The 15,597-nt window shown below is 36.2% G+C and overlaps 1 protein-coding gene across 4 annotated transcripts in view; it reads left to right on the top strand.

Moving 5' to 3' along the window:
* The window catches only part of ZDHHC14 (zDHHC palmitoyltransferase 14), a 314,472-nt gene extending 299,175 nt beyond the window's left edge, over positions 1–15,297 (top strand). For 2 of the 4 annotated variants that reach the window (XM_074309440.1, XM_074309439.1), the window contains exon 9: positions 13,717–15,297. In XM_074309440.1, coding sequence (XP_074165541.1) covers positions 13,717–14,073 — 357 coding nt within the window. In that variant the 3' untranslated portion in view covers positions 14,074–15,297. Of the gene's footprint in view, positions 1–13,671 lie in introns of all 4 variants that reach the window. The other 2 variants (XM_074309438.1, XM_074309437.1) reach the window with 1 other exon arrangement.
* The last annotated feature ends 300 nt before the right edge of the window (positions 15,298–15,597 follow it).

The raw sequence follows: 15,597 nt of genomic DNA, 5'->3' as shown, positions 1-15,597 counted from the left end.
TTCTTGAATGACATGTTCTTAATGAAGCCATACTAGCTCTCTTTTAAAATCGGCATTTCTTTTTCTAGATGTTCATTAGTCTTCTTTAATCATACATTCTAGAATTTTACTAGGAATATGGGACCACTTTGGATGGGTCTTGAAACCTGCAGAAAGCTTCTGGGCTAACAAGAACACAGCAGAATTCATATGCTTTTTTAAAATATAGTCAAAAGGTCCTCGTCTTATACTCTTCAGTCACTTTTTCTATCATTCTTCCAAAAGCATGGAAATGAACTTCAGTGAAGGGAAAGAAGCTTCTTCTAAAACTCAGAGGCAATTTAGGAATGACCAATGGGATGATGACTATGATTTGGTCTGAATTTCTTACTTTAGTCACACTGTTTCCAGTCAATTGGGGAGAAAGTAATAGGGAGGAAGGAAAGATAAAGATATATTCTTAAGAATGACTGTTGAAGAAAAAGTTGTAAAGATCATAAAAGTAAAAATCCTATTTTGCCTCCTGTTTAGTTCACATGCCTTTTTAGCCCATGCTAAGGCCTAAGGCAGGCTGGTATAGTACAGTGTCTGAATTCAATCTCCCACTTCTAACTCCACTGTAATAAGATCCCCAGAATGAGGCTGTGACTTACCCCCACTATAGGTAATCCTTAGGGATCATAAGGTGATCTAATGCTCATGATCCCCAATAAATATACTTGTCAGTTTCTGTCAATTAATTGGCTAGCCTAAATTAGCTTTCTGAAAGGATTATTTACTAGTGGCATGTTTGGCTCCCAAATATCTCCCCCCAAAATCTGTGACACATTCTCTCTTAAGTACATATGGAGGTTTAGGGAGAATAGCTTCAAGTTTAGAGCACATTAAAGGGGCTAATTTACAACTCCCTAAGTACTTCTGCTAGAATCCTTAAGATGTTTCCCCTCAGATATGATATAGTTTTTCTATTAGACTTCTTGTGAAACTGCCTTTCAATATTTTTTTAAGTCTGTCCTTTCCTCCGGCAAGTTTTGCAGACTTTACATTAGCTGTTATTGTTCTGAGAGCATTGTCAAAATATTGATGCAAAAGTCCAAATTCTCCACTCCTCCAAGATTCCGAAACTCCTCTTCTGCCTGAAAGAAAATGGGAGAAGACACCAAAGCCAAAATTCCCCCTCATTCCCAGAAATTTCTTTTCAAGAGATTAAGATTTTTTACTCCCAAAAAGCTATTTTGTTCTTCAGCTAAACCCTCAAGACCAATGTGGAAGATAAGTAGTCTGAGTGAGTGTCATAGTGGAGAGTGTTTCCATTCAACAATGAGAAAAGTAGTATGGGGAGGGGGAACCCTCAAACACATCCATTTTGTGCTCCATTGGTCTTTGAAATGTCAAGACAGTCAGAACCTCCAAGTTAATCTTCTCTTGCCTTGATACATGAAATACCATGCTATTAAGGATAAATTTCTTTAGGACTTTTATACTAAAATATAGCTTAGGCATTTTGTACAATGCCAGATTCACCATTCATTTAAATTCTTCAGTTTCAAACTGACTCAATATTTGATGGACATTCACTGGCCAAGTTTCATCATTCAGTCTAAAAACACTGCCAATGTAAAATTCTAATTTATCCAGCAAGATTTCAAAAATATTTAAATTCTTCAAGAACCTTTTTTCACTTTATTAAAGACTGTGATTGATTTTATTCAATGGAGAGGTGCTCTCCCTGATCAAGTATCACACACAGCACAGGATCTTGACATTTTAAGTGAAGATGGAATAATTGTCTAGGCTGACCCTTACCCTTACAAGTTTTTTTAGGCATTAAAAGCTTGGCTTTTTAATGAAGGCTTATTTTCTTATGGGATCCTTAATGTTTTGCATATTAGATGATGTTTTAGAGATTTATTTCAAAATCTTTATGAACAAATCAATTTGGAAACTATCATATCCTGTCTCTTTCATTCAACAAAAACAATCTGATTACTTCATCTTTGAATTTTGAGAGATTCAAGCTATTTCGCCACATAATGCTTGAAGATTACATGCTAATTGTTATGAGTTATTTTTTTCCAAAGCAAATCTCATTTTTGGTCTAGTTGAATGCTAATAGGGATAATATATGAAAAAGCTAATAAGGAAAAAAAAGTCAGCATATTTTAAATATTTTCAATGGCTTTAAACACTGTGTATATAGCTCTTTCTCTTGGTAAGTCTTCAAGGTATGATGGCAGAATGAAATGGTCCCAGCAGTCAACCAAGAAAAAGGAATTCTCTGAGATGTAATGATGTGGTCACAGCAGAATCATTTAATTAGGGTGCTTGCCTTGGGAGAAATTTAACCACAAACCAATGGTTCCCCACACTTGGTTTAAACTTTAATAAATTTTTGCTTCAGTTTTACCTCAAGGGTTCTGGATGTTTTTAGACTTGTTTTCCCTCTCCTCTCCCATTATGATTTCTCAGATTATCAATTAGACTTTAGGCTGGCATCTCCTCCACTTTGGCTAGAAAAGGGAGCATCAAGATTATTAATAAATCTGCAAACTACATTCATAGTAATCATATATATTTCTGTGTGTATATGTATGTATGTATTACGTGTGCTATATACACTTGATCTTACAAAGCTGCCTTTTTTACAGCAATCTAATGAGATAAGTCATTGTAGACATTATTGTCTCCATTTTACTGATTTAAAAAACAAGGTTTAAAAAGGTTGTGATTTCTCCTATATCAGACAGACAGGAAGTGTTAGGTGTATGAGATTGCTTCTTGGATTCAAATTTGGACCAGACACATTAATTCTGTGACTCTAGGGAAATAACTTGACCCAGTTTTCCTTAGTTCCCTTATCTGTAAAATGAGCTAGGAAAAAAAAAATAGCAAACCACTCTAGAATCTCTGTTCCCACCCACCCAAAAAAAAAAAAAACAAACAAAAAAAAAAAAACCCTACCCAAATGAGATCATGGAGAGTTGGGAATGACTGAAAAACAACTTGATTGAGAGAACATGAATCTAGGTTACACTGCCTCTAGATGCAATATTCGTGGCAAAGACTGAAAAAAAATTTGAGGTGAGCCCCACCAAATTCATATGCCTCTTAGCTCCCTAAGTGACCTCGGCCAATAGGAATGTGCTTACTGTGGAAGTCACCTACATGCAAAGCATTTGCCCTCCCTCAAACTTTTACATGGGGTAGCAGCCTTTTTCCATCACGAGACAGAAAGAGAGAATTAAGTAGGTTTGCTATGGGGAAGTTAATGTCTCTTCATTCTGGCATGGGTTTGAAAGTTCTAACTAAGAATATTTAGGTTCTGCCTAATTTTTAGTCATTTAAAAATTCCTCCTTCCTTCCATCCCCCCTGAAGGGATGGGGTCTCTCTAGTACAAAGTCCTTTATAAAGGATAGACACATTTGCAGAGAGTCAGGGCTGGCCCTGGACATAATTGTGAAGGACTTAAATTTTTTCTCCATCACCACTTTTCTCTGGAAAGGGATCCTGCATTCAAATTCCTTTGAGTCTGACCTCTGATGTCTACCCACCTGTATGACATGGGACAAGTCACTCTCTAGGCTTCTCTCTAAAATGAGGAGAATCACAATAGAAGAGAAGAGGGAAAACAAGTCTAAAACCATTCAGAACCCTTGAGGTAAAACTGAAGCAAAACCTCCCTGAAGGGAATTTATCAAAGTTTAAACCAAGTGTGGGGAACCATTGGTTTGTGGTTATATTTCAGCCAAGGCAAGCACCCTAATTAAATCCCATCCCAGTCCCATTTTTGTTTTTATTTAAGCAATAACTATGGAACCACATTAGTATAAAACTCTTACATACATACCCCTGTCTTAGTGAGTCTTTATCAATGTATTTCCTTTTCTGTTTTCCTTTTAAGCTTTTTCTGATCACTACCATCAAGGGAGGCGTTGTCTTCCATGAATAGAATTTCATATATAAACAAACAGGTGAGAGAATTAATAAGGAGAATTAATTAAAATTATAATCAATAATTAATAAGGAGGTAGAGGAGTCTTTCTGGTGTCTCTGAACTCTTGGCTTTCTATTGGGAGGTGAATTTGCATAGACCAGAGTAGGATTAGCTGGTAGATTGAATATGTCATTACCTCCACCCTTCATTACATTTTAGACAACATATTGTCTCCATAGTTTCTTATGCTTTAGAGTGGGTCAGATGCAAACTAAAAATCCGTGATAATCCAGTTCAAGGAAATCTCCTTTACCCTGCTTCCCCCTCCCCCCCAAAAAAATCCTTTCACCTTTCCTGGACCTCTCTTCTTCAGTCCAAACATATATATGTATGTATTTATGATATTTATTTTATATGAACTGATTTTAGCTAGTCTTTTATGAGTGGTCAGATATTATATATAGCCATGAAAAGCTTTGCCTAAGGAAACACTAGGATCAAATGGGTGGTCCCAGCAGGTCCTACGTGAATTCTTGGCCTAGTATAAACGTGGCATCAAAGATTAGAGACAGTACTACTAGAATAATAGTACCCAAAAGCGAGCTCATCCTATGCCCATGAGACCAGTAGATGCTTAACCTGCTGCTATCCCCTTTACCAGCCATAAATGTTACAGGTAATCATGAAGCATGATTCTTTCAATTGGAAAGGATGGCCTTTGTCCTCCTGGAAGAAACAAACAGTGGAGTCAAAGATCTTTATTGGTCAAGAGTATTTCAGACTTCATTCAGTAATCCATTTGCTTTTGTATTTGGGAACTAGTATCTGAAGCCTACAATGAAAATGAGTCCTTATAAAACTGCACAAAAGGAAAATAGAAGTTGAAGATAAGAAATTAGAATTGAAAATCTTCAAGACTTCTACACCCTTGTACACTACATTATTGAAGATTATGTGGGTACTGATAAGTTATAGCCAGAACAGGAAGCAAAAATCTCTAGTAAGACCAGATTTACTATTTGATAGTATTGACCAGATGTGAAAATTCACATCTCCAAATGCCAAAACTTAATTTGGGCAGTGAATCAGCTGTCAAAGTAATATAATTGAAATAATGCAAATGCACTGATACTATAGATATGACCTTTTGTGCAATAATAGAAACATGACTTGATCTGGCCAATACTAGACACCAGCTTTCTGTTCCATTTAAGTCATAAAGGTTTTCTCAGAATTATTAGTATGAGGAAGAAATGATAGTGTTTATTTCTCACTTTACTCTTTTCACTGAGTAAACTGCTACTTTCCATGTTAATGGAATTTTTACTAGGGAGTTTGTAGTTTGTAGGACTCATTAAAGTATGACCTCTTGACACATGCCAAGATAGAAGTGATACAGTGAAGATTTTAATAAGAAAAGTGGGAATAATGGAATCATCCTCTGATGGCAGAAACAGAAAATTCTCCCAGCTAGAAAAGCAGAAGGAAAAAAGGAAAAGAGTAAGAGGAAAAACAGAAAAGCCAAAGGTGAAGGGGAAAAAAAAAACCCAAGAGGAATCTCTGTACATGTGTTTGGAGATGTATGTAAAGAATGTTACTCTTAGAATATAAAGAATATCTCCCTTAGAATTCCAGCAGTTTGGAGACATGAGGAGAAAATTTTAATCATTTTCCATCTCAATATTCCATCCATGAGTATTTTAATGTCTCTTTTTGAAATATCTCCAGTCTAGAAATGATTTTTACAAAAATGAGGACAATAGTAGCAATATCATAGATTTCTATGGATGGATTCATTGCATTATATTATTAATAAGCTCAGACAAAATGAAATTATATACTCTTCTGTGGAAGTAACAATATATTTGATTCAGTGGATCTGAAATCTAATCACACAGGTCACTTTACCCCCTTTTATTTTCTTGGGCAAGTCAGTTTTTTCCTCTATGAAATTATGTAAGCTGCACTAAGATACTTCTCAGAGATCTTTTCTGTACTCTAAATATTTTCTTGCTCTAAATCTATGATTCTATAATCTTTTGGCTCTATGGTCTAGCCAATGCTTAGGAATCAGCCAGAAATCAATATGGAAGCTATCCAACAGGAGTAATCAATTCCTCATTCACTCATTTAACCATATGTTCAAAAATTGGATATGGACATTCAAATGGTGATTAGTTATGGTTCTCATTTGGTCTTTGTATTCCCAGGGCCATGCATAGTTCTTTGTAATAGTTGGTACTTGTTGGATTAGAAAGTTACAAAACATTATAAAATATTTTCAAACTGCATGTGGTCATTTTTGTTGATATTCCCAAGAACTATAGTCGTTCATAACATCCCGGAATGAGAGGAAAAAAAATTGTTAATATAGAGGCAAACTTGATATGTAATTTCTTCAGTACAAAGAACTCCTGCATGAGACAATTCCCTCTACCAATGTAAGCCATCCCCTTCTTTTCAACTTTTGGTTTTAGACACTAAGAATTTGCCCAGGGTCACACAACCAACATGTGCCATGAATATCCCAGTTTTCCTGGCATCTAAGCCAGCTCTCTATCCATTATCCTACACCATCTCTCCTTCAATAACCAGAAAGAGATACAGATAATTGTATTAGGCTCAGAAATAGCTTTTTTGTTTGTTCTGAAACTCTGCTTAAAAAGCAGTAGCTAAAGTCAAGGACTCAAGTCTACATTTGAAAATAAAGTAGACATTTTGTCCAGTATTTATGTGCTTGCTTCTGTGTGGCTTTCGTGTGGATTAAAAAAGACAAAGTATATTTCTCCCAGCTATATGTTTGGATTTATTTAAGCCCTTAAGCTTTATCCCTGATAAACTGGACGAAACATATTTCTTGCAGTTTTGACTGGTGCGATTCAGCCAGTGTTTGTTTCCATTTTTAATGGTGCTTGTCTTTGGCAGTGGTGAAGTAGAAGATCTATGAAAATGCCCATTGGAACTTGTTACATTTTTTAAAGCATAAAAAAGGATGTTTTTTTTTTTTTTTTATTTTAGGTTCATACAGAACACATCAAACTGTAATGCCAACATGTTGAATCAAAAGGAGCAATAAGAAAGGCAACCAAATGCAGTTGGGTCTTTAATTTTGAATGTCATAGGGGAATCTAAGCAGTACTAATGGAAACCATGGTTAGGAATAAACAAGGAATTAGGAAGAAAGAGGGATGAAAAAGAAAATAAGTCTATTAGTCAATAAACATTCACATCCCTGTCCTCAAGAAGCTTATAATCTAATGAAGGAAAATAACCTTCAGAAAAAAGCTGAAAAGGGGAGGAGAGATGAGAAGGAAGGTACTCAGGGTGGAGAGCATGATAGAGGCATTGAGAGGGGTGCAGACAACTGGGAAATGAAACAATGGCAGCTTTGGGTCATCTCTAGAAGTTCTCCACTTATCCACTTATCTGATGGAAGGGCAGAGTTTGTTGATCTAAAATTGAAGGAATCTTGAAGAAAGTGAAGAAAAGAGGAGGATTTAAAGCTGAAAGGGACCATGGTGACCATCAAATTCAGTTCCCTCATTTCACCAATAAAGTACCCAAGACACCAAAAAGTTAAGTAATTTGTCCATTTGAGATAGAAGCATTCTATCTACTATACCACAATGTTTCTCTAAAGGGGGAAAAGACATCCTCATCACTAGCATATATATATTGTTGTAAAGTCTGCAAAGTACTTTAATTCATTTGCTCCTCATAGCCCTGTGAGGTTAATGCTATTATTATCCCTATTTTAGAGATTAAAAAACTAGGGTCAAGTGACTTGTCCAAGGTCATACAGCTGCTAAGTGTCGAAGGCAATATTCCAATTCAGGTCTTCCTGACTCCAAGACCTCTGTTCACTGTGCCACCTAACTACCACCTAATAATATAAGCAACAATTGCTTTCTTTATATTCTTTAAAATATAGTGGTTGGTCTCTAAACTCCACCTCAAAATTTTGTGATTCTCTAAGTATTACAGATTGTCACTCCCCTTAAAAGAATTTACCTGAAAATCATGAATAGAGAGAACCTTCTTTTCCATCACCAAAGAAGGAATCAAGCTTCCAGTTTCATCTTCCCTTCAAATCAGGGTAAATTTCCATTGGTAAAACATATTTTCATCAGAGAATTGATGTGATTCTCATTTCAAGAAAGAACAACTAATTTGGGATTGTGAGTTCTTACAACTGGAATATTTATTGGCAAGACTCCAGGAATGTGGAAAGGTTATATTTAGTCATGGAGAGTTGGAAACATTGTAGAAGTACTAGCTGTCATCAGTCATTCCAAATGGTAATTTTTCAAGTAAACTTCTTAGCAAAGACATTGTATTCAAATCCCTGGGATACTTGCCAGAAAATGTATGCTTAATGAGGGAGGCTTCCTCTTATTCCTCCATCCTGTCAAGATTGAACCAATTTCCTAAATTGTACAGAGTTCTCTAGCAAAAAAAAAAAAAAACTTAACATAAAAATAATATTGACATGAAATTAGAAACCAGACTTAGTGTCAATTGCTTAGCTACTGAAGGGGATTTATTCAACATTCCATTAGAAAATATAAGAATGGAAGCAGAAATTCCCTGCAAGGAAAAGAAAGCCAGGTTGTAGTGGACTTCAGGAAGGATGGCTATGGTATAGTGATTTGAAGTCAAACTGGTAAGATTCATATCAAGTTAAACCTGCTCTTTTGACCTCATCCTAGCTCCCTTCACCCCCACATACCTTCAATGAGCCTAAGTCCTATAGTGGAAAGTATGGTGGACTTGGAATCAGATGATATGGTATCAAAGCTGTGATTTATTAGCGACTGAACAAATAAGCTGTTGAAACTTTCTGGGTTTCGGATGTCCTCATCTATAAAATGGGGATAAAAATAACACTCACCTTACAGTTAAGTAGTATAGCAGGTAGGGCTGACCTTGGAGTCAATTCAAATTCAGCTTCAATAAGTTATTATTTAAGTGGCTCTAGGACAATCTCTTAGCTTCTCTTTGCCTCAGTTTCCTCATCTATAAGGTAAAAATAAAAATACTCATATCTTCTACCTTGCCAAGGTCCTTGGGAGGACCCAAAAAATCATGTATGTAGAACTCTTTAATAAGTCCTATAGGATTATATAAAAGTGAATTTTTTGTGAAGATCAAGTGAAAGTAATAAATGAGACTTGTTTGTTGTTGCTATTAATGGACTAGAGAAAATTCAGCTTTTCCCTAAGGGTTGAGTCTTTACTTTCATTAAAAAAAAAAAAAAAGCATTTCTTTCATGCCCTATGCTTTCATGAAAATATGCAAGGCACTGTCCTAGAAAGAGAAAGTCAAAAATGAAATGGTTCCTGCCCTCAGGGTGCTTATGTTCCTTGGGAAACTGGGAAGAGGACAAAGAGGACCAAGCATAATTTGTATAAAATGAATCCAATGTAATTTGGTAGGGATGGAGGAAGTGGGGGAGTGGGGCAGATCAGGAAAGGATTTGCTATTGGAAGTGGCCCTTAAACTAATCCATGAACTGAAGCCAAGAATTTCAAGAGGTGGAGATGAGGAAGGATTGCATTTCAGACATGAGGCACAGTTTGTGCAAAGGAGAAGTGTCAGGAGATGAAATGTCATTTGCAGGGAACAGCAAATAAGTCAATTTGGCTGAGATGTAAAGTACAGGATGGGGAGTGATGCAAGATCAACGGAGTCAGACCATGAAATATTTAAATGCCGAACAGAGAAGTTTCTAGTTTATCCTAGAAACAAGAGGAAGCACCTGAAGTTTCTGGATCAGGAGAATTTCATGGTCTGACCTATGCTTTAGGAATGTCAATTTGGGAAGAATATGCATTATTTAGCTAGAGGCAGCCAGGTGGTAGAGATGATGGAGGGTTGAACCTCAGGTTAGGAAGACATGAGTTAGATTTCTGTTCCAGATACCTATTAACTCTGTGACCTTAGTCACTTAACCTCTGTGCCTCAATGTCTACAAATGTAAAATGCAGGAGTTGGAATAGATGACTTTGTCCAAAGTACTATCTAATCAATATCTCTGATCCTGTTTGGAAAAGGAAAAGACAATATGTTAGTACCCAGTTTTCCTACATTCCCTCCAAGATTTATCATTTTTTCTTTCCTATTGTATTAGCTAATCTGATAGGTGGTGAAGGGGGTCTCTCAGAGTTGTTTTAATTTGCATTTCTCTAGTCAATAGCGAATGAGAGCATTTTTTTCATATGATCATAGATAGCTTTGAATCTTCTGAAAACTACTGGTTCAAATCCTTTGACAATTTATCCAAAGTTTGAATTCTTATAAATTTGTGACTCTGTCATGCTTAAGAATTGTTATAAGGAAGTTCTAATAATGAGTATTCATATCTCATTAGACAGCCATGAATTGGTGATCTATCCTACTTAGCTACTCTTCTCCCTCAGCCCAGATCATTGCACTGTCCCCAATTGCCATATAACCATATATTCAGAAAAAGAGAATTGAAAAATGTAGTACCCATCATCCTTCTGAAAATCTACCATTAGCTCTTCTAGTTCTTGAAAGAGCAAAACCCTGGATTTTATGCAATGGAAAAATCAGAAAGAAGGGACTATTCTCAGAACAGTGAGAGAAATGTAGTAAGGAGAGGAGAGAAACCAACACATGTGTGATTTAGTAAGATAAGGGAATAATATGTGCTTTTTAGATTTTCAGGAAGACAATAACCTTTCCTGGTCACAGAAATAACTGATATCGTTGTAATACCCCTGTTCTTACAGCAGATAAGATGCTTATAGAACTCTGTATTCTAAAGACCCAAGACAGAAATCCACTGTTATAAATCTATTGTCTAGTTTAAATTTCTATCAGGTTATGGTGGGTACGCTGTATTTTATACTATACAAAGATGGTTTTGAACATTTTTATCAAAGTTTTTTTTTAATTTTCAAAATATATGCATGGATAATTTTCAACATTCACCCTTGCAAAACCTTATATTCCAAATTTTTTCCTTCCCTTCTCCCACCCCCTCCCCTAGATGGCAAGTAATCCAATATCATGTGCAATTCTTCTATATATATTTCCACAAATATCATACTGCACAAGAAAAATCAGATCAAAAGGGGGGGAAATGAGAAAGAAAACAAAATGCAAGCAAATAACAACCAAAAAAAGTGAAAATACTATATTGTGATCCACATTCAATTCCCACAGTCCTCTGTCTGGGTGCTAATTGAACGTCTTTAATGAGTTTAGTCTAAAGCATCTCAACCTTTGATAACAAAATTTAAGATGTTTAAGTCAAATCAAAGTTATTTCAAACTGTCTCTGAAACTAGGTCTTAGACTAAATTGGAATCTAGGAATCCATTGCCTATCCCTTTCCTGCACCATTCTGAAAACTTCACAACTGGCTGAAAATGATTCAGTAAAAATGTGACAAATGCCATACTCTTCTGTTAAGCATTGAGAACCAAACTGAACCATCCAGGGGAACTGTTTCCTATAGTGGGAAAAGAAAATTCTGAACAGTTTTAGGTACTGGCTCTGCCCTTAACTAGCCATGTGACCTTTGCAAGTCACTTCCCTTAATCTGAATTTCCTGTCTATGAAATGTATGAGTTAGACTAAACAACTTCTAAGGTCTCTTGCAACTCTGAAATTCCATGATTTTAGAGTAAGACACAGTTTAAGACTATCTTAAGAAAAGTATGGTTCATCCTATGAAACTCTTAGGTTCTCATAAGCAATTAAAAATGAATCAGAGGGAAAGGAGGGAAAAAAGGAGATACTAGAAAAATGTTGATGTAAAAATATAGATCAGTATTTATTGTAAATATATACATATATTATTTCATTTTAATAATTAGATTGTAAGATAATTTTAACATTTTTTTGAGTTCTAAATTTTTTCTTTCCCTTTGTCATATTCCCCCCTTCCTCAGACAGTAGGCAATTTTGTCAACAAAGAATATATATGCAATTATGTAAAACATTAAATATTTATTTTTAAGTGAACCAGAGGTGTTGATGGCAATAATGAATGTTTAGCAGTAGAACATTCTTAGGCTTATAGAGACCAGCCTATTCCTGGGATTCAGAAGTTTCCAAATTTCAAAAATATTCTAGCAGATCTGTGACTTCATCAGTGGGTAAACTCATCCCTCCAGTAATGGATATCACAAGTATCCAGGCTAATATATCCCTACAATTCCCTTCTCTTACTATATTTTAAAAACTAAAAAAAAAAAAAAACTAAACTAAAAAAACCAACTATATGGAAAAAACCACTCATAGCATATAAAAGGATATATATACATACACATGTTTATAAATACATATCCATATATATAGATATAGTATTTTGCTTTTCTAATTACATATTAAGATATTAATTTGTTCATGTTTAACATTAATTTTTTTTAAAATTTTGGAGTTCTAAATTTTTTCCTTCTCTCCATCACATACTCCCTCCCTAAAATGGCAAGCAATTTGATATCTCTCTTCCTTAATGCTGGCAATTACAATTGTTTAAGTGAATCTATTTTAAAGTTATGATTGTAGAAGATCATTGTATATGGCAACAGGACTAGTCAATGATCAGTTCTGATGAACATGACTCTTCTCAACAATGAGATGATTCAGTCCAGTTCCAATGAGCTTATGATAAACAGCCATTTGCATTCACAGAGAGGACTATGGGAACTGAGTATGGACCACAGCATAGTATTTTTACTTCTTTGTTCTTATTTGCTTGCATTTTTTTCTTTTTGATCTGATATTTTTAATATGTGTGTATATATGTATTTATGTACATATATGTATATATTTTTATTAAAGCTTTTTTTATTTTCAAAACATATGCATGGATAATTTTTCAATATTGACCCTTGTAAAACCTTGTGTTCCAAATTTCCTTCCCTTTCCCCACCCCTTCCCCTAGATGGCAAACAATCCAATATGTGTTAAGCATATTAAAAATATATGTTAAATCAAATATATATGTATATATTTATACAATTATCTTGCTGCACAAGAAAAATCAGATCAAAAAGGGAAAAAAATGAGAAAGAAAATAAAATGCAAGCAAAGAACAACAAAAAAAGTGAAAATACTATGTTGTGATCCACATTCAGTTCCCATAATCCTCTCCCTGTATGCAGATAGTTCTCTTCATCACAAGATCATTGGAACTGGCCTAAATCATTTCATTGTTGAAAAGAACCATGTTCATGATCTGATATTTCTTATGAAGTACAATAATTGTGGAAATATATATAGAATTGCACATGTTTAACATATATTGAATTTCTTGCCATCTAGAGGGAGTAGGTGGGGGGAAAGGAGGGAAAAAAATTTGGAACACAAGGTTATTCAAGGATGAATGTTGAAAATTATCCATGCCATATGTTTTGGAAATAAAAAGCCTTAATAAAAAAATTGTATCATAAAAAAATAAAATAAAATTATGGTTGTATAAATGGACACAGACTACCATTGTTACATAAATATTTACTGGAGTGGTATACATAATATGTATATTTAAGTGGGTTATTTGGATGCCGGTGTGAATATTTTCTGTGCTGCCTAAATACAATGAAACCTGGATATCTATGCATGCAGTGCTTTTTGGCAATTATCTAACTGAATCATCACTAATGAATTTTTCTCTTCTCACATCTTATTCTCTCCATGCCTCTCTTGCCCTTGCGTTTCTCTCTCTGCTCCTGCCTCCGACTTCCCCAACTTGCTGCCCTTTCCGGCTGCCTCCTGCTCTCCAGTGTGACCAAGATCAGTGCATTCAGAGCACCAAATTCGTTTTGCAGGCCGCAGCTACCCCGCTGCTCCAGAGTGAGCCCAGCCTGACCAGCGAGGAGCTCCCTCTGCCAGGAAAGACCACCCTGGGCACCCCCTGTGCCACTTTGTCTCTGGGGCAGCCCACGCCACCTTCCTCCATGCCCAATCTCACATCAGAGACTGTTTTGACAGATATGATACCATTGAAGGAGGATCATGATGGCCACCAGTTCCTCACACCTGAGGAAGCCCCCTCGCCCCCTGGGATGTTGTCAACAGGCAGTCCCATCACGCACAGCCACACCCTGCATGTCCTAAGCTTGGCCAGCCAAGACTCATTGCATGAAGACTCAGTCCGTGGCCTTGTAAAGCTCAGCTCAGTCTGACCTATGTGGATGGTCAACACAGGGGGAGGCGCGGTGCACTTTTCCTGGGACTTTGCTCTTCTCGAGACCACGTGCAGAAGCTGACAAAAGAGATCTTCCTAGCAAAGAACTTCCCAACACTCCGTCTTCTCATCAGCCTCGTGGTCTCAGTGAGGAGGACGTCCGATTGTTGGTTAAACGAACATCTAGAAAGTAGATGGCTCGATTTCAGGGGGCATTTGGGGGCAGGTCCTAAAGCTCTTAATTTTGTCTTATTTGACTTTCCTTCCCTTTCCCCAATTCCTCCTTCCCTTCCCATCCTTAATAAAAACTGAAATTGATACCAACAGTCCAGTTTTCTGAAGCCTTTGGGCAAGTGGGAATTTCCCAACAGCTGGAGTCATATTTCTGAATCTTTATTTCAGTAGAAGAACGATTTTGGGATATAAATGGCACATTCTGTGTTCTCCATTATTGTAATACACACTGGTTAAGAGTTTATGATATTTTGTGGTCAGATTGAAATGCACGTAAGGTGTTATACTACTAATATTTGAATTTGGCGATTTCCATTCTGTTTATTAATGTAAAAATTTTTAAAGAAAAAGAAAAAGAGACCAGCTGGGGACTTACATGCCATATTTAGTATGTGTTACAGTGGTGTTGGTATCAACAAGAAGTGCTGCTTTTTTTTTTAAGTTGTGACTTTCCGAGTTCAGTTTCATTGAAGGACAATTATCAAACTGAAGCCAATGGACAAAGTTATGATTTCTCAACCATTCAACTTTATTCTCTGTGGATATCCTGGGTTTTATCACATTTCTTATTATTTCATCTTCTGTTAAATATTTAGATTAAGTATTGTGTTGTGCCATATCTGCAGGGGATTAGTCACTCCCTACTGCGGGTGAAATTTCCAGTGGACATCCAATAAAAATGCCATCCTCCATTTTCTGGATCTGCGTGCAGTTATCCTTATAAAGCCTAAAACCCTCTGGAGGACCAGCAAAGGATTTGTGGTTGTTGAAATAGACTGGCAGGGAATAAGCCTGAATCCATAATGAATCAGATCAATGGGTATCATACTGATGGGAAGGTTTCTTGGGTAAAAAGGTGAATTTCTGTCCTGTTTCTAAGCACTGATTGTCTGCTTATGGTTTGTTATTGAGGGAATTCACTTGTGTTTGCATTATGTAAAATTCTGTGCTGCTGTAGACAGAAGATAAAGGAGTCATTCAAACAGGAGATTGGCTCTCTCCTCTGTTCATCCTGTTCTGTGTGCTGAGGGCAAAAGGAAAGAAAACAGGGAACCTATTGGAGGTGTCCAAGAGTTGTCAAAGGAACCTGTGGCAATTATGTGCTGAGATCTCCAGGGCTCATTTCTCTTAACCAGGCCATTAATCAGACTAGAATTAGGAAAATTACCAACTCATCCCTTTCAATTTATAACTTGGGGCAGGGATTAGGAAGGACATTGGATTTCATTTAAGGAATAATCAACTCAGGGGCAATTGCAGGGGACCCAACTTGGTATTGAGAAGTGTG

Source organism: Sminthopsis crassicaudata, chromosome 4 (assembly GCF_048593235.1).
Source record: "Sminthopsis crassicaudata isolate SCR6 chromosome 4, ASM4859323v1, whole genome shotgun sequence".
NCBI lineage: Eukaryota > Metazoa > Chordata > Mammalia > Dasyuromorphia > Dasyuridae > Sminthopsis > Sminthopsis crassicaudata.
The sequence above is the reverse complement of the archived record's forward strand: the minus strand, read 5'-3'. Positions and strand labels throughout refer to the sequence as shown.